The 18,729-nt window shown below is 47.4% G+C and overlaps 2 protein-coding genes across 2 annotated transcripts; both read right to left on the reverse strand.

The window, feature by feature from the left end:
* Positions 1 to 192: 192 nt before the first annotated feature.
* Positions 193 to 10,643, reverse strand: LOC126382700 (leukocyte cell-derived chemotaxin 1-like). Its single transcript, XM_050032735.1, has 7 exons — positions 10,486 to 10,643; positions 10,177 to 10,317; positions 8,175 to 8,315; positions 7,543 to 7,656; positions 4,151 to 4,301; positions 3,616 to 3,740; positions 193 to 1,185 (listed from the first exon to the last, which is right to left on the reverse strand). The coding sequence occupies exons 1-7, from the start codon at positions 10,555 to 10,557 to the stop codon at positions 961 to 963; spliced, it is 969 nt and encodes a 322-aa protein (XP_049888692.1). The 5' UTR covers positions 10,558 to 10,643; the 3' UTR covers positions 193 to 960.
* Positions 10,644 to 13,654: 3,011 nt separating this feature from the next.
* On the reverse strand, positions 13,655 to 17,636 carry LOC126382695 (protocadherin-8-like). Its single transcript, XM_050032722.1, has 3 exons — positions 14,952 to 17,636; positions 14,591 to 14,816; positions 13,655 to 14,509 (listed from the first exon to the last, which is right to left on the reverse strand). The coding sequence occupies exons 1-3, from the start codon at positions 17,406 to 17,408 to the stop codon at positions 14,157 to 14,159; spliced, it is 3,036 nt and encodes a 1,011-aa protein (XP_049888679.1). The 5' UTR covers positions 17,409 to 17,636; the 3' UTR covers positions 13,655 to 14,156.
* Positions 17,637 to 18,729: the final 1,093 nt, after the last annotated feature.

Here is an 18,729-nt window from a genome sequence, read left to right on the forward strand (position 1 = left end):
AAACTTCATTCTGCTCATCCCTTTGGAGCAGCTAGCAGATGTGACACATCTCAAAACTGAAAACTGTCTTTGAGTGTGAACGAGAGAGAAAGAGGGGCTGTTCCCAGATAAACCAAATAAGCAATATGTATTTACAAACAGGATATAAAGTCATCAGGTCAGTGACACAAAAAGGAGGGGTGACACTTTAAAGTTACTTAAAAAAGTTTATTCAGTGATATTGCACTTTGAGAGAGCTTCTTCAATGCAGATGAAAGTACATCTAGATGAAAGATTGTGAGAGAGCGCGCGTACAGTACATTGTTTTAATGAGAGCTACTCGTGGAGATAAAATAGGAAAAGTAAAGAGTTAAAACACAGGAGTCAAAAATATTTCTCACTAGAGTGACGACAAGTGAAACAAACAGCAGGTGCTATTTAAGCCAGCTACTGAAATATGTTGCACCCTATACATTTATTTACATCAACAAGCAAAGAATGAAAGACAAGAAAAACCAGCTCTATAAATACAAGCGTACCTGCTTTTCCTACAGATAAATAGGTGGCGTTCTACATGTTTGAAATCAATGCAGATGGAAACAGGTGTGTTGATATGGGTGTAGCGTATCATAACCTCTGTTCTGTTGACAGCGTGTTGTGCTGTAGTTCAGAAGGATCTAAATCCATAGCAGGTATGTTTTATTAATAAGACAAGCTGTGCAGTGTGCAGCCACTGCGTACCTTTACATGAGAGAACATGTCTGTCCTAGATTCTGTACCATGCATTTCTAATGTGTGGGCACAGCTACCAACGCCGTTCATTTCGTACGAATCTGCTCAGACCCATAGGTAACTACAGTCGGTGACAATAAGAAGCCACCGTTTTCCTTCCCTAAACCTTTCCCTTCACCTCCCCTTCTTCTTTTCAACCCTGTCCCTCCCTAGTTTCTCCCCCTCCATCTCCCTGCTGAGCAGGGGTGTTTACACCAGACCCAGAATGCGTGCCACCCACCAGTTGCAGGGCATGATAACTCTACAAACCACCCTGCAGCCCCGGTAGTGGTATGGCCAGGGGTGGTACCCTCCCAGCGGCTCGCAGATCCTCTGGCAGTGGGTGTAGCTGCGGCGGCACTCGTTGCAGCAAACACCCTGGTGGTCCAGCATGGGGTCGATGTTCATGTTGCCCTGCTCGCCCTCCAGGCCTCTCTGAGAGGAGACAGAGAGGACAGTGGTCAGTGTGCACAGTGTTTGTGTGGCGTTCTGTTAAGTGATTGTAAGGAAGGAAATGGGGTTGTCCCCAAAAAATGGGATTTGAATCATCATTTGGAGACCCCTCATTCAAGTGAGGTTGCTTTAAGTCTAGTTTTTTTTTTTTTTTGCCAATATGTGTGGCGTTTTAGTCCCCAGATTTTGCTGCAGTGTAAGCACTCTTCAGGTTCAGGTAGCTGCATATGCAGAGGCAGCTGCCCAGAGGAGGAGAGGCTTTGCCCCGTCAGGCTCCGAGATAATGTTACCTTCTGCCTTCTGCTTAGACGTGGTGAGTTTACAGCTCACAGAAACATAATACGATTCAGTCTCTGGCTTTTGTTTGATATCTAGTGTCGGCAAAAAATGTTTTGCACATTACCGATGCATCGTTAGCGCAGTTAGCTTGTTTACTATATAGCATGAATGTCACCATGACACTAAAGGTTCCAACTCTCAAACTCTATGAAGAGTTGAATATTTGTATTGAACAGTCAAATCTGATTCAGCTGGCATAATTTGGAGTCAGAGCCCTAGAACAAAACATTTACCGGAAAAAAAGCCTACTCAAGTTTAGGCGAGACTTGTGGGTACCTGTAGATATCTTGAGGTGAGAGTTCAAGGGATGTCTTTCAAAATCGGCATGCCAGGTTTTCCTTTGCCAAAATTGAGTGTAACTGAGGAGTTTATTTAACCTCTTTCCCAACAAGATAGCATGACATGGTTGGTACCAATTGATGCCTTAAGTCCCTTCTCATGGGACAAAAAACCCACTAACACCCACTAATATCGTCTTTTTATATACAGTGGGAAAGATTATGATCAGCATTCACTCGCGTGTCCAATGACTCTGCAGTAGTCACAGGTATTTATCGGCTCCAGCTCCCATCGGCTCTGATCTGCAGTGATGGAAATACGACATCTGGGTGAACACGCTAATTTAAGCCCCTTGGCCAGTTTGATGTAATGGCAGACTGTCCCAAAATACTGCTAGTCTCTGTCCAAGCAGCACTCGAACATTGTCCCAAATTTAGTCAGCACTGACTCTGAAAGAGAGACTGAACAAGTGTGAGGTATAAAAGAGAACTACCATAACATTTTCACTGGCCTCCATGCTGCTTTCACTGTTAGTCACAGGTATTTGTCAGCTTTGATCAGCTCTGATTGGCAGTGATTGAAACCCAGGTAGTTACGCTTATTATAACCCCTTTACCAATGAATCCAGTAGCGTTGTTAATGCGTAGTGACCCCTTTACCGTTTACATACTCTTTCAAAGTATATGCACTACGTCGGTAAAACACCGCAAATTGACCTTTTTTTCCCTTCAACAACAAACGCACGTGGTTGGGTTTAGGAAAAAATGGCAGGGTTTGGTTTTACAATCATATGGGACACGAACACCGCTCTCCCAGGTGAAAGTCCGTTTTTATTGGACCCACCCACCTTACTTGGACTTTTGCCACCTTAATACTTGTTCTTGTCCCGCCACATTTCCCCCTGACACTGCCAAGTGGTGTTAACTGTAACAGTGACCGGCCGTGTATCATGTCAATGTTGAAGGATGTCTTTTTTCGTCAGTGTCTGACGCCGTAAGTCACTGCCCAAGCACCGGATTTTGACAACTTCGGAGTGAGACTGGGTTGACAAAGTGAGCACACCACAGCTTCTTAAAGGCAGTAATGTCAGCCTCCACTTATTGTCACCACGGGGGGGGGAGTGTGGGGTGTATCAGGGTGGCCATGACACCCCATGGCCCCTCTTGGAAGTGCCTCTGATTCTGCTGTATGATACTGAAGCAGCAGAGAAGACTCGTTTTCAAACCAATTAAAAATGGATTTCCGACAGGCGGGATGGGGAGGAGGGGATGTTGTCAGATGTTGGTTTTTGTTGTCAAATATTTTCTTTTTCAATGCAGTGCTTGCTGTTTACCCCCCTCTGTGGTTGTCAGGAGTGTGTAGCAGGGGTTGGGGGATGCTTAGAGAGGGAAGGCGGGGGGATTAGGGAAAATGGGGCCCAACATGAGGGGTGAGGATGGAGGGCACGGGGGTGTGTATGTATGGGAGTCTGTGTGTGCTCAGCAGGGCAAAGAGGCCACCGTACAGGGAGGGGGGGTGGATGTTGTGGAATTATTCATACAGCCTGAAAGGAAAGCTTTGGACAGGCTCTCATAGAAAACCCATGCACAGAAAACACACCCACGCATACACTCAGATCTGCAGTGACAATCCGGGCCCCTCCGCCATGACCCCGGCATCTGCTGCTGCTCGCACAGCTGCGAGAAGCACTCCTCCTTCTCAGGTATCCCTCAGATCTGAACGGACAGTCGCGAACGCTGCGGCGGGACGTGGTGAAGAAGAAGAAGAGTGTGTGAGTTTGTCTATGTGACTCACGTGATAAGGGTTCTCCGGGTTGAACTCTGCCTCCACGTCCTCTTCCTCCTCCCCGGCTCCGGGCCCGGCCTCGGCTGCTTGGCGGCGCTGGCGGGTGGGGGCGGCCCTCCTCTTCCTCTGTCCGCCTGCACACATCACAGCCTCAGTATTTGACAGCAGACCAAATTTAGGAGCGGAGTGGCACTAATGTGGCACAGCTCCCGATTGCACAGCCGTTTCTCTGGCAGCGTTTTAGAAGTCCTCAGATGTAGTAGAATAAAATTGTGTTTTGAGAACTTTTGACCCCCCAGCACGCTAAAAATTGTACACTCAGTCGCTCTGAAACTTCAAAAGGACTTCTGCTTTTCTTTTAAGCTTGTTTTTCTTTCTGTGGCTTAAACAACTGCGATGTTAAATGGAAATTCTAGAGACCGTTTGACCCATATCCTCTTTGTTTTGTGGGGGGAAGAAAAACCTCACACAGCCTTGAAAAATGAGTGTTTTACTTTCACTTGTCTTTGGATTTTTCTATCTTTACCATGAGCTGATTGCTTACTGGTTGAGTAGGTGGGACGGAGCCAGAAGATTGGCAGCTCTCCACACAAGTCCTTTATCTTGTTGCTGAGGAAGGCGGAGTCCGAGAGGGGAGTGTCAGCCGCCACCCAGATCAGGTCGTCCTCAAATTTGGCCGGCATCACCTCGTCCTCCTTTAGATGACAAAAAAGAGCTGATGCAATCACAACAAAGCATCTGGAGACATCTCACGCTGCTGAAGGCGTAATATCACACTTGATTATGGATCTTGTTACTAGCCTTCCCTTTTAAATAGCCCATAGTCTCTGCATCTTGTCCGAGTCTAATCTGCATTAATGCCGTGCTGTTAATGCTCCTTAAAACAACATAAAATCAAGTCGTAAAAAGGAAGCCCTTGAGGCTTGAGTATACAGATTTCCTTTGCTCTAACATTTAGCTGTACACTCAGTGTCAGGACTCATCAAGATCTGAAAGGAGGAAGAGATTGGATGGCCTAAATTTGCAGGTTTCTGCAGATAAACTAATGAGGTTTCCAGACTGTGTAAACATATATCCTGTGTATCCACAGCCTGCAGGTAAAAAAAAAGAGGGAATTCTGTAGGGATGATTTTGCCCGGCGGCATTGGTTCCTGAGGGCTGCGCCGCACTAGCCACAGCCATGTTTAGAGAACGTTATCCTCCAACCTTTCAGAAATGCTGTTTTTTTTTCCCAGCTCAAATGATTTGCTGGAGGGACAAATAAAAGCGGGGTCCTTCTCCACTGCTCCGCTGATAAGAGTTTATCTGACCCACTCTCTCTGGATGGCGACGCATATGTGTGTGTGTGCGCGCTTATCTAACCCATATTTGCCATCACTCTAAATTATAGCAAATGACCAGCCTGCAGCAACCATTACAACAACATCTCCCTGTCTACACACACACACTCATACACACACACACAAATGTGAGCCAAACGATCATTTATGAGGCAAAGAGAGGCAATAACACAAACACACACAAAAGCACAAACGTGAAATAAATGATCTGTTATGAGGCAGAGAGAGAGAGGCAATAAGAGCAGCCCTGCGTGATAATTAATTTTGTGTGTGTGTGTGTGTGTGTGTGTGTGTGTGTGTGTGTGCGCGATCATGAGGGTAATTCTGGTGATGTGGATTTATGTGGATGTGAGGCTTATGCAGAGCTAAATGATTTTAATTATCAGACAGCCTCAATTGAACAATCACAGGCGGTGGTGTTGGTGTGTTGTGACAACAATATACACACACACACACACACACACATCAGTCCACCAAGCTGTTACAATGTGGGAACCCACATAAAAATCAGGAACCCGTGTGTTCCTGGTTTATCATTGGCTTGGGTGATTCATGCTAATACCTCAGCATACGCCGGCTTTATATCAGAGGAGGGAAAATGGCGGGTAAACTGTTTATAAGTTGTAGCTACTGCCTTTAAATGGGCTTTTTAAAGATTTATTTATTAAAGATTTATCAGTAATAAGACAGTTTTAAGAATAATGTTTGGGTTGCCATGTTTGAAATATCCCCTGATGCATATCCTCAAAACATTCTCATTCCCAACTCCTCAAATACTGGAGCTCAGTGGCCCTACGTGTCCGACTAGGACACTGTCAGTTCTGGACATGCCAGGAACAGCGTGTCAGTTTCTGCTTGTTACATGAATTTAGTCTTTTCAAAATAAACTGTGAACATAGGGTATAGTTAATATTTAGATTTTCTTGATTAGGCTTATGCCGGCTTTACACCATACAACTTTTCAAGCGATTTCACTGTCTACTTAAAGGTCCAGTGTGTAGGATTTTGGGGGATATATTGACAGAAATGGAATATAATATAATGAGTATGTTTTCTTTAGTTTATTATCCCCTGACAATAAGAATCATTGTGTTGTCATCATTGTCTTCGAATGAGCTGTTTATCGCTACATAGGGAGCGACTCCTTTTCTACAGGGATTGTCGTGTTGCACCGCCATGTTTCTACAGTAACCCTGAACGCACAAGACTGGCTCTAGATAGGGACATTCGCGTTTTTGCGTTGACCACCATAGTTGAAAGCTGCTCTGCAACAAGACCGTCAAAAAAAAGTGATTTGTAAAGTGACACTGCTTTTTTCAGTGTTTTTACTGGTTTTTAACACTTGTATGTTTGTTTTGGAGAGGAGGAGACCTCTGTGGATGATTTGGCTCCTGGTAAAAACCTCCTGAACAATGAACACTGAAGGAATTCTAACCAGTTTCAGCTGGTTACAATCTGTAATCGTCATTGCTAGACGCCACTAAATCTCCCTAAATCTTAAACATGGTTCCTTTAAGTCTCTTTCTCGCTGATGTTCTGACAAAAAATCAAACATGACGTCATACTGTTACCCACGGCAACAAAAAAATTCCCTGGAAATCCAGAGTTCTCACGAGAGCACAATTTGAATTTGCTCAGTGAGTCACTCTGGCAATCAGTAATGATGCTCATTACCCATGTCCTTGGAGCCGAGCTGCACCAATCACCAGCCAGAGGCGAGCTAAACAGATGACGACCGTGCTGCAACGACGAAGTCCGGAATCAGTCAGTAAACATTGCAAGATGGCTACGGATGAAGACTAGTTGTTTGAAACAGCTTTGGCCGCTACAATGAACGAGTTAGACTTGGCTTTTTCTCTAAAAGAGGAACAGAAGACGGCACTCGAGTCTTTCCTTTGCAAGAAGGACGTTTTTGCTGTTTAGCCGACCGGATACAGCAAGAGTCCAATCTACCAGTTAGCTCCGCTGGTAGCTAAGCGTATACGTCACCCCGTGTATTGTTCTGATTGGTCGTAGTGTTATCCAATTGCGTGCAGTGATATCTACAAATGCATGCTTGGTGCCGCCCCTCAAGTTGGGCCATTTGCATTACTCATAGCCAGACCCTAAATCTTTCTAGATTTGGGTCTGGATTTCCAGGCTAACAACAAACATGGGCGAAATTATGAAATTATTACTGACTCTGCTGTGGTTCCAAAAGGAGGAGCAGCTTCAGTAGTGTGGAATAAACTGTGGCGTCCTGAATGTTTTATGAACAGCCCCGGACTTCTCAGACTCTTTTAGTGACTTACCGCTCAGAGGGAACTCATTCAGCAGCTCCTCTGGCAGCAGCACAGCGTCTCTCCCTCTCCTCTCTTGCCGTGAGCACACAGGAGTCAGTGTCGTCCAGTGATTTTGTCATAAACCTTTGGTAATGTAAACCTATGTGACGCTCGCGGCTCGACAAAAAACTCCATATATTGGAGTTATGATTGTGGTATCATATCATAACAGCCTGTCACAGGTTACAGCGTGATGATTAGAGGAGAAATGGCAGAGCATAAAGGTCCAGGTGGAAAAAAAAACAACTCAGTCATTTAGGACAGGACCAACCCACCAGGTCAAATGTTATCGAGTCCTTGTTGAGAGTCTCCACGTCAGGCAGTCGAGCCTTCACTTGGGTCTTGATGTAGCACTTCTCTCCTCCTGAAAACCGGATCCCTGTGATCCCCTGGAGAGGTTGGGAAGACACAAAATACTGGAGGTTAGAACTCAGTGCTGCTCCAGGTGTTGTCCTCAGCACTCTGCAGGTATCTGGGACTATAGGTGTGAACATCAAATGTAATATCGCGGCTGATTCTGAAGACATTTCTGGGCGACGCTGCTGCCTTATGTTCTAGATTTCAAAAATTACACTCACGGGGACACTGTGATTAAAGGTCAAAATTTTAATAGTTAAAAGGCCAAAACTGCTGCTTCAGTAGTCTGATTGGACTGATTGGGGTGCATTAATTAAAGGTCAAAAACCACCAGTCCGCGTTTAATGAAAATTGGAGGGACGATGCATCTTGACACTGATTGGCCCAAAGCAAGATAAGATGTCTGCAGCGAGCCAATCTCCCACAAGGGTCTTTAAAGTTCCAACAAATCTGATTGACTTGTTCTGAATGGCGATGATCAGTGCGTCGACGAGTGATTCTTCCTTCGCCAGAACCATCCTGATGTTTTACATTATTACATTCAACTCACAATCTCAAAGTCGTGGACCTCCACGGCCTCGTCGGCCCCGCTGCCCATGCTGAATCTCTCCATGTTGTTGGCCGAGTCGATCTCCATTGTACCCTCCTCCACTTTGCCGTTGATGCTCATGCTGTAGTGGACATTGTAGACCTGCAAACACACACGCACACACACACAGTTTCAGAGTGGCATGTAAGGTATGAGAGCCCTGAGAGTCACCCCACCCCCCGGCCTCCTCTCTTTCAACACTCTTCCTCACCCTCTCTCTCCAATCTCACACATACAGCCTCTCTTTTCTGGATTTCTCTTTCAGACACACACTTTGATTCAAACTTGGTCACAAGAACACAATCTGTACAGCTCCAGGTGATGATGACCCCTCTACACAGCCGTTTCATCACGTCTTAATGGCATTTTCTAACTTTATATTGGGAAAAAAAACACTCAGAAAGCTGCTTTTACCCTCTCGTCTCCTCCACCTCTTGCCCCTGGAGCATCAGCCGGACCAAACAGCCCCCACACCCACCCTCCTCCACCCCCCTGCACCCTGCCAGGATCCTCCAACACACACCACACACACAACGCCTCCATTCACCAAGCAGACTGCACCGTGGAACTGGGTGTTTAATTTACATTTTACTGTTTGCTTACACTGCAAAAAAAAAACCATCTTGTAGAAACTACTTTACTCTGGAGTCTCCTTTAAATTCAAAAAAGTTAAAAATGGTACAACTAAACAGTTTGTTTGAAGGATTTCTTCATTAATTTAAGCGGGTGCGAGTGTGTTTTCTGCTGCAGCAGTGACGCTCATGTTGGAAAAGTTTTGCAAGTAAAGTGAAACAAAAAAATATATATGTATATATCGAGCAGATCAGACTGCATTAGATTTGATTTTTGATTGAAAGATGCTAAGGGACTGTACGAAAGTTATTGTTGTAGTTGAGCAGGGCTGTGTTATTAGTTTATTTACCCAATATACAACCCAGCTGGCACACAACCGACCTTCAGACTATGTCAGTTGTATTCTGATGGTTGTAGAAAGGTTAACAACCCTCTCATAAATCAGCTCTGTTTCAGCGTTGAATCAACTTTGAAGCAATTACAGTTCACGAAACAACACTGCAAAATCAAGCTGATTCATCGTTCACAATCAAAACATAATTCACCAGAGATTCAGCCGTGGTGTACGATGTTGATTCAGCTGTTGAACATTAGAAAGACAGTTTTTACTGTGCAAGAGAGGAAGCAAGCCTGAAAGCCTCATTTAGAGTCTTCCTCTATTTAAATACATTTTTAAAAAGGACATTATTACTCATCAAAAACAACACAAGCAGACAACAAAGAACATATAGCACAAAAAAATGCCTTCAAAAACAGACAGAAAAACAAATCTATAAAAAGATGCACATGTACAACCAACAGAAGCATCTCGGCATAAGGTTCAAGATGAAATGAGAAACTGTGTCCTGAAACCTTATCTTTGACTTTCTAAAAAAAAAGTAAGGCCTTCCTTGATGTTATTGTTTCCTGTGAATAATTTATTAGCAATATCTTGACAGAACTTGTCTGACGCAGTGTCAGAACTGTTCTCCTCTGCATGTGGCACCTTTATGAACCAAGTGACTGTTGACTTTTCGATGTAACCGTAGCTGTTAATATTGCAAAAGAAGGCTGAAAGAAAATCTAAACTTAGGATGAGATTAAACTAAAAACACCCTCCACAGTTCTCCCCCCAAAAAGTGCAGCCTATCTTCAGCTGTACTTTTTTGGTTGTATGGTTAATGTCATTGTTTTATTAACAGTGCTTATGTCTTGTTTTTCCTCATGTGCCTTGCTATGTGCATTTGTCTGTGGTTATTTTGCTCTGTGCTTATATGCCTTTCAGTCTACCCTTCAATAAATATAAAGAGAAATGACAGCCTCTCCTCCCTCCGTGATAATTTACGCACAGTCCCTAAAGAAAACTTTTTTTGCCGTGTAAGTAAAAGAAACAGTAAAATATTTGTCCTACGTGTTTCTCGTTGTTGTTCCAGAAGTAGAAAGCTCCGACTGCCCCCAGCAGCAGCAGCAGGGCCCCGGCGATGAGCACCGCGATCCCGGCCTTCAGGAGGCGGCCGGTGGCGGCGGGCTTCACGGCCACAGCGGAGTAGGCCTGCACGGTAAAACAAACATACCCCCCAAACGAACATGACAACATGTCCATGAACACAACTTCACACTGGAGTGGGTTGTAGGTCAATAACGGAGGTGGCCTCTGACTGGCATCCACAGACCGTGTTTTATGATATTGATCTCCATATTGATCTTTATGAAAACTCACCGGGGGCATGAAGTGCTGCAGGTCCTCCGGTCCCGCCGAGGCGATCGGTACTTTCTCTGAGCTCCCGGCCATGACTGGAGCCAAACACCTGAGGGAACCCCAGTCAGTCCACTAACTCCTCTCCCTCCCTCCCTCTCTTTGAGGAAGAGGAGGAGGAGGAGGAGGAGGATGGTCACTCCTGCTCTCTCACACAGAGGGTTGTGTTTGACGCTGTAGTGTTGAAACTGTTGAACCTTTCCAAGTTTTGTGACTTAAAATAATAAATAAATTAAAAAAAGGTAAAATCCAGGTGGAGATCACCGCATTATGAGAAACCACTCATTTAAAGTTAAAGTTAATCTTTCTTTCATCATGTTTTCTCTTTGAAGTTCATGAGTTTGATTCCTGCTATGATCCTCAGAATGTAATTTGGAGTGATGGGCGAAAATGGACGACCTAGTATTTTTGAATGAATCTTTTGAGTGTCCGGTGTGTACAGGGTCAGCCTGTCCAACGCCCTTAGTGCTCATTAATCCCTGATGTGCTGTAACAGCGGCAGTGAATGAACAAGTGAGAATCTAGTAAATTAGACCAGTGGTTCCCAACGGGCTGACGGCGTTTCAACCTGACACCATCCTGCTCCATATCATGCTGCCATGGCAGGTGCAGTCCGGCCAACCGGCAGCATATCATAACGCTGCATAAGGTTAAGTTCAGCCACGTCACATACTGACACCACTTGGCTGCGTATCATATCTCTACGAAAGGTGGCTTTATGCATCAAGTGTCTGACGCCGAAGTTGCTGACAAAGCAGTGGTAATTGACGACTTTGCAATGAAATTGGGCTGATCATAACAACCTGAAAGGTTCTGTCTGTCAGTGTTATAAACTGACGCCACCAGCAACGTACCACCGCAAAAGATGGCTTTTGGCATTTGTTTCTGACACCAAATCAATGACAACACAGCGGTATTCGATGACTTTGGAATGAAAATGGCCTGCTCATAACTGCCCGAAAGGTTTTGTCTGGCCACGTTACAAACCTGCTGGGTGGCATATTGCACTGCCGCCAAAGGTGGCTTTTGACATTGGTGTCTGACACAGAAATTGCTGACAAAGCAATGGTATTCAACAACGTCGGAATGAGAACAGGCTGATCACAACACCCCGAAAGGTTCTGTCCATCTGCGTTACAAACTGACGTCACCGCCGGTGTATCATACCACTGCAAAAGGTGGCTTTTGGCGTTGGCTTCCGACGCCAAAATTGCTGACAAAGCAGTGGTATTTGACGACTTTGCAACAAAATTGGACTGATCATATCAACCTGAAAGGCTCGGTCTGTCTGTGTTATAAACTGACGCCATCGGCAACATACCACCGCAAAAGGTGGCTTTTGGTATTTGTTTCTGATGCCATAATCAATGACAAAGCAGCAGTATTTGATGACTTTGGAATGAAAATGGGCTGTTCATAACTGCCCGAAAGGTTTTGTCTGGCCACATTACAAACCCGCTGGGTCGCATATCGCACTGCCGCCAAAGGTGGCTTTTGACATTGGTGTCTGACACAGAAATTGCTGACAAAACAGTGGTATTCGATGACGTCGGAATGAAAACGGGCTGATCATAATACCCCGAAAGGTTCTGTCCATCTACGTTACAAACTGACACCACCCCCCGTGTATCATACCACTGCAAAAGGTGGCTTTTGGCATTGGCTTCTGACGCCAAAATTAATGACAAAGCAGCGGTATGCGACGACTTTGTAATGAGACGAGGCTGATCTTAACACCCGGAATGGTTCTGTCCATCCGTGTTACAAACTGATGCTGCCACTGGCGTATCATACCACCGCAAAATGTGGCTTTTGGCGTTGGTGTCTGACAAAGTGGTGGCATTTGACGACTTCCAAATGAGAACGGGGTGGTAAAACACATCCTGAGCTTAACTAGCCTATCTACATACAAGCGGGATGTTTATACATGATGACTGATAATGCATTGAAGAGAAGTTTTGTGGGGGCGGGCTGCTCTCGCTGTTGAACGTTTATGTACTGTAACAGAGCTCAAGGTGAAACTGATTTTGTATCTTGCAAAAAGTATCAAAACTCAAAAGGCTCGATATGTTTGCATGAATCAACTCAAAGGAACCGATACTGTGAAAAGAACGGTCCGCCCATCAGGAGTGATTGGATTAAGCTTTATGGCAACATCTGTGTGTGGACTTTACAGCAATTAAGCAGATGATGAAGGAAAGGTGAGGCTGTCTCCTCAGATCACCCCAGCACACACCCCTCCTCCTCCTCCTCCTCTCCCTCCCTCCTCTCTCTCAATGCCTCCTCAGTCTGCTGCAGGTCAAAGGTGACTCTGGCGGAATGTCGCGTGTTTTCTCCAGCTCGCAGACACTATATTTACATGACAGTGTGTAAACGCGGCAGCTTGTCGGACAGACTGGGGCCTTATTCCTCCATATCTTCTTTATCCGAGTCCAGAGCCGCTTTGCTGTTATGAAAAATGCCCTGAACCCATGAATGATAATGGGGGGGGATTACGTAAGGGGCTCAGCGTGCGCATTTGGCAGATAGACAAAAAACATCCTGACAGGATAGCAGGAGGGTTTGCTCACAAGGACTTCTTGTTCTTTGACAGAAATCAGCTGAGTTTGGATGTCTATCAAACTTAGGTTGTTAGGCTGTTAGACTGATGCTTGTAAACTCGCTTTGGAGACGAGCAGTAAACGCGCCTTTACGCATCTCATTATGTTTCTACTGTGCGCACATTTCAGGTGGTAATGATTTATGTAATGGAAACCTGCTGAGCATATCTTTAATTCCTGTATTAACATGCAGGTCTTAGGCACTTATTACGTCCATGAAAATGAGAAAGAATAACTCTGAAGGTGTTCGCTCTTGATATGCATGAGGTGTGAGAGTGATTTGCTAGAAAACCTTGGCGTCTGCTCTGGCAGCTCACCAGCAAAATCGTATTCACAAAAGGGAAAAAAAGCTAAACTGACCTTCTACGGTGGGCTGCAAGGACAGGAGCTCACTGCTGCAATAACAGCGACGCCTGTTGGCTTTTACTAGCGACTGGCCTGACTGATGCTCCTGCAAGGCTTTCACTTTAACACCCTGCTCACCTCACCTGGATGGATCTTAAAGCTTCAAGCACAGACGCGTCACTCACATGTTCAGAACAGTATTTCAAAGTTTATTTTCCCTCAGAATATCGTGATGATTTAAAAAAAATCTGTACAATTACTTATTGCATTCAAATAACTCCATACATCGTTATCAACTTGATACATTGTGGGTCACCGGCCCTCCAACTGCACAGTTTCTGGGGCCATTTTTAAATAGTCAGCGTGCGTAAAGTTCAATAATTACAATTCATATGTACATATCTTTGCTTAATTATTACTTTTATAAAAAATATATAATCTCTGTATGTACAAAACTTGCATATGTTACACATCATGTCCAACAAAATGTCTCAAAGTGATTGACTGGCCATCAAATGTGGCTCTTACAATAAAACAAAAACACACACAAATATTAGGATATAAACTGATATATGCACACTCCCCACAGCAACAAATAACTTCAACAGTTTTCTCATTGTCAATGAATCATAAATTAAAACTTTGAATACACTATACATTTCTTTGAGCTTTAGGTGTGTGCGTGTGTTTTTAGACGTCATCGTTGGGACAGTGTGTTGGGGTGGGGGTGTAGACAGGGATGGTTATATCGCTGATCTCCTGCACCCTCACAGGCCTGGGTGGGGTGACCAGAACGTAGTCGTACTCTCTGTGCAGCACCTTCTCGTACACGCTCTGCAGACCCACTGTTTTGGGAATGTGGGCCTGGTAGTAGTTGTCCCTGCGGTGGGGGTCCCGGGGCAGAGAGGCCGTCTTGGAGAGGCTGCTGAAGGAGGAGAGGGTGGGGGCTGGAGATGGTGCTGCGTTGGCTCTTACTGCTGAAGGGCTCCAGCAGCGATCTGAGTGACCCAGGACCTTACATTCACTGGTGCACGCCCACAGAGCTGTATATAGAGGAGGGGATAGAGTTAGATTTGGAACCACAGCATGACACTGATTGATATTCTCATATGTGTTAGTCTTACCATTTTGGCCGCCCATTGGAGGAACCACTGCTCCATCTTTCTTCAGCCCAGTGTCCCCACTGACATCACTGTCACTGTCATTGAAGTCACTGTCCCCTTTGCCACTGTCTTTGCCACTGAAGGCTGGATCCCTGGCAGAGATGGTGGTGTATGAGTTCCCCTTCCAGATGGTGATGGGCCTCACCGCCTCTTTGCCGTTGCCATAGCCAGGCAGAGTGGAGTATCCCTGCAGGAGGAGAGAGGAGAGAAAGAAAACAGAGGTTAGCGTCTGCTGGATGAACTCATCGCAGATTACTCATTGTTGTGCGCCACCCCACCGCCTCCCCTCCCCACCCCTCCCGAGCACAAAGGTGCAGCTCACCTCGTGTTTATTCCCTCGAGGCTTGCTGTTGCTGTCTGAGTCATACACACAGGGCACCTCGCTGCCGTCCTCTGAGGCCGAACACATGTCGCTGCCCCCCGGGTGAGCAGAGGTGAACCCGCCAGGCTGGCTGCTGTACGAGTGTCCGTCAAAGCCGGCTCCCGCGCCGGCGCCGTGCAGAGGCAGGAGCGGGTTGTCCGCCACGTGGGTCCTGCCCCTCTCCAGCGTGCCCTTCTCCCCGTACGAGTCGCTGTCCTCTCCGCTTTTGTCCCGCTTGCGCCGGTTGCAGGTGGTGGCGATGAGGATGATGGCGAGCAGCAGGAGCGTGCAGCTCCCCGCCAGGACAACGATAATCACCACGGACAGGTCCCACTGCGCGTGCACCTCGTCCCCGCTGCCGGACTGGTACACTGTCCTGTCGCTCGGCGGGGAGCCCGCGATGATGAGGAAGTGGAGCGTGGCGGTGGAGGTGAGCGCGGGCCTCCCGTTGTCACTCACCGTCACGGTCACGCTCAGAGTTTCGTCCACGTCGTGGCTGAGCACCTGGTTGAGGTAGATCTCCCCGGTGGCTTTGTTAACGGAGAACACGGAGGGTTCACCGGTGGCCAGCCCGTAGGACAGCTCTGCGTTTACGCCCTCGTCCGCATCCCGCGCCTCCACCCGGGTGATGACGTAGCCGGTCGGTGCGTCCCGGGGCAGGAGCACTTCAGCGGAGCCGTTATTGAGAGGCGGCTGAGTGATGACCGGCGCGTTATCATTCTGGTCCACTATCCTCACATAGACGTTAGCGCTGCCGGACAGGGGCGGGGAGCCGCCGTCACTGGCCGTGATCCGGAGCTCCAGCTGCTTCACCACCTCATAGTTGAAGCTCCGGAGCGCGTAAAGTGAGCCGCTGGCGGGGTCCAGAGACACGAATGTGGAAATGGGGGAGCCCATGAAGTATGTGTCCGCCAGTTTGTAGCTGACCTTCCCGTTTGACCCCATGTCCATGTCCCGCGCCACCACGGTGGTAATGTACGCGCCAGGTGCGTTGTTCTCCACCACGGACACCTCATACACCGGTTTACTGAACACCGGAGCGTTGTCGTTCTCATCTGTCAGTCTGATGGTGTACTGAGTGATGGTCCTGAAGGGAGGGGAGCCCAGATCCTCCGCCACCACTGTGAGGTTATACTCAGGGATTTTCTCCCGGTCTAACGGGCTGGTGCTCACAATCATGAAGCTGTCCTCGTACGCCTGCTGCAGTCTGAAGTGGTCGTGTCCGTACAGCGTGCAGTGCACCTGCCCGTTAGCGCCGGAGTCTCTGTCCGAGGTGCTGACCAGAGCCACGAAACTCTCTCTGGCCGCCGCCTCGGTGATGTACGCTATCCCCGCCGTTATGGACGTCATAGGAGTGATGGAGATCTCCGGTGCGTTGTCGTTAACGTCCTGCACCTGCACTACGATCTTACAGATGGCCGGGCTCGGGTTCGGACCCAGATCGGTGGCCTGGACGTCAAACTCGTACGTGTTCTTACTTTCAAAGTCAATCGGGCTCTCCAGTGTGAGCCGCCCGGTCTTCCTGTCCACTCTGAAGAGTTGCCGTATTTCTGTGGGCACCTGGTTACCGAACCCGTACACCACCTCACCGTTCAGCCCCTCGTCCGGATCCTCCGCGTTCAGGTCCAGCAGGAGGAAGCCCACCGGCGCGTCCTCGGGCAGGTCCACGGAGAAGCTGTTCCTGTCGAACACCGGGCTGTTGTCGTTATAGTCTTTCACCTTGACGTTGATGCGCGTTGTTCCGGTGCGGGACGGGTTGCCACCGTCCATGGCGACCAGCTCCAGCGCGTAAGAAGCCTGCGTCTCCCGGTCCAGCTCCTTCATGAGGACCAGCTCCGCATATTTAACCCCGTCGGCCCTGCTGAGCACGTCAATCGAAAAGTGGCTGTTGACGGAGATCTGGTAGCTTTGGATGTAGTTCACCCCAACATCCTCATCCACGGCAAAGTCCAGCGGGATCCGCGTGCCAACCGCTGTGTTCTCGGAGATCTCCAGACTCGACTCTTTCCGGGGGAACTCGGGGGAGTTGTCGTTGATGTCCTTGACCTCCACCTCGACGTGAATGAGTTTGAACTGCTCTTTGGAGAAGCTGACCACGTCGAAAGCGATGAGGCAGTGCAGGGTGTGTTTGCAGATCCGCTCCCTGTCTATCCTCTCCCCGATGGTCAGCTGCCCGTCGCTCTCCCTCAGCCGGATGAAAGAGGAGTTGAACTGTTTCATCATCCTGAAATTGGTCCTGGAGCCCCCTGAGGAGGAGGCAGAGGAGGAGATGTCCTTGGCCAAGTTTCCAATCACTGTCCCCGGTGCGTCTTCCTCAAATGTCTGATATTTCACCGTCTTTCCTTGTGTGACAGCAGCCAGGCTCGCCAAAGAGACGCACACTAGCACCAACAGCCCGTTCCACCCTATTTCTCCCATCTTGACACCTTCACTCCAAAATAATCTGAAATTCAGCAAACTGTCCGCTCTGAGTCCGAGTTAAAGTTAAAACAAAAAAGCTGCTCCTCCCCGGCTGTCCACGACTCTCCGGGGTTGTTTATTTTGTATAAAAAGCCAGTAATAAATATTCCATATGTCTTTCAATGCGCACTCTGGATGCGCTCCGCTTTCTCTCTCTCTCTCTACTGGAGGTGTGCTGCTCTCTCAGCGCAAGAGGGCTGCAGTGTCTGCAGGAGGGTTTATACGGCGAGGCATGCAAATGAGCCGCACTGTGACCAATCCGGGCTTTGAGAGGGGGAAAAAAGGGGGACTTCTGAAAGACCTCTAAACCCTGTTTAGAGATTCCTGGACTGTGCGGAGAAACTTGGCACCCAATATGTGGGCTAAACGCGCGGCTTGATTTAATACAGCTATAGTTTCCGTTGCTTGTTTATGTTCCTCGGGCTGTTAAATGAGTCTGCGCACCGGGAGAGATGCGCAGTGTCCCTGAGCTAGAGGACAAAGCATTTGAATAGGAGTGTCTGCTCAGGATACCATATATAGGCGTACTTCTCAGTGTAAAGAGATTTATGCTTAAACACTGCTCGGTTGCATCCCCACGCGCGTGTCCTGTGGCGTAAAAGCAGTCAGGCTGAGGTGACCTCTCCACCTCTGATTGCAGAATAACTTCATGCATGCTCAAATATGACGCCATTTGTCCTTCTGTGCAGCCTCAGCGCGCCCTCATCCACTCACCCAGACAGATAAGATTTCATATAATGCACTTGTGATGGACCCATAATGCTGAGACAGCTTAACATGCTGAAAAATGACTGGGCCGGGGATTCAAAGAATGTGGTGTAACTGGTGGTAATAGCGTCGTTTTATTGCTCATTTTATTCTCATTAATAAATTCCATAAATTTGCTCTGTCTTCTATTATTCATCCCCCCAGTGTGTTGTAATCCAGTAATTGTTTGCCTATCAGATCATATCTGAGGCTAGAAGAGGACTATATCCACTTAAACATTGATTTTATTCTAATTCGGTCTCAGCTCAGATCGGCTCACGAGATGTCTTGTGCGCAAGAGAGAGACTGAGAGAGGGGGGGATTTTTTAATTAAAGCCGGTGTAACGGCCCCGGTTTAACATGCGACTCTCCGTGGCCTCGCCTGCCAGAACAGAGAGGCGCAGGTGAAGTCGACGCACACACTCACAGGCGGTCACGCACGCACGCACTCACACAGTCTTCCACGAACCCGTTACAAATGGGATTTGGCTGTAAACGCAGGGGGGATTTATCAGGATTTCAATAGTGAGAT

This window comes from Epinephelus moara, chromosome 21, assembly GCF_006386435.1.
Source record: "Epinephelus moara isolate mb chromosome 21, YSFRI_EMoa_1.0, whole genome shotgun sequence".
NCBI lineage: Eukaryota > Metazoa > Chordata > Actinopteri > Perciformes > Serranidae > Epinephelus > Epinephelus moara.

Coding starts and splice junctions, on each gene's coding strand:
- LOC126382700 (XM_050032735.1), bottom strand. CDS start 10,557: ATGGCCGGGAGCTCAGAGAAAGTACCGATCGCCTCGGCGGGACCGGAG. Junction 8,316..10,176: donor GGAACAACAACGAGAAACAC/GTAGGACAAATA, acceptor GTGTGTTTGCAG/GTCTACAATGTCCACTACAG. Junction 1,186..3,615: donor ACCCGGAGAACCCTTATCAC/GTGAGTCACATA, acceptor GTCTCCTCTCAG/AGAGGCCTGGAGGGCGAGCA.
- LOC126382695 (XM_050032722.1), bottom strand. CDS start 17,408: ATGGGAGAAATAGGGTGGAACGGGCTGTTGGTGCTAGTGTGCGTCTCT. Junction 14,817..14,951: donor CTCGAGGGAATAAACACGAG/GTGAGCTGCACC, acceptor CTCCTCCTGCAG/GGATACTCCACTCTGCCTGG. Junction 14,510..14,590: donor TCCAATGGGCGGCCAAAATG/GTAAGACTAACA, acceptor CTCTATATACAG/CTCTGTGGGCGTGCACCAGT.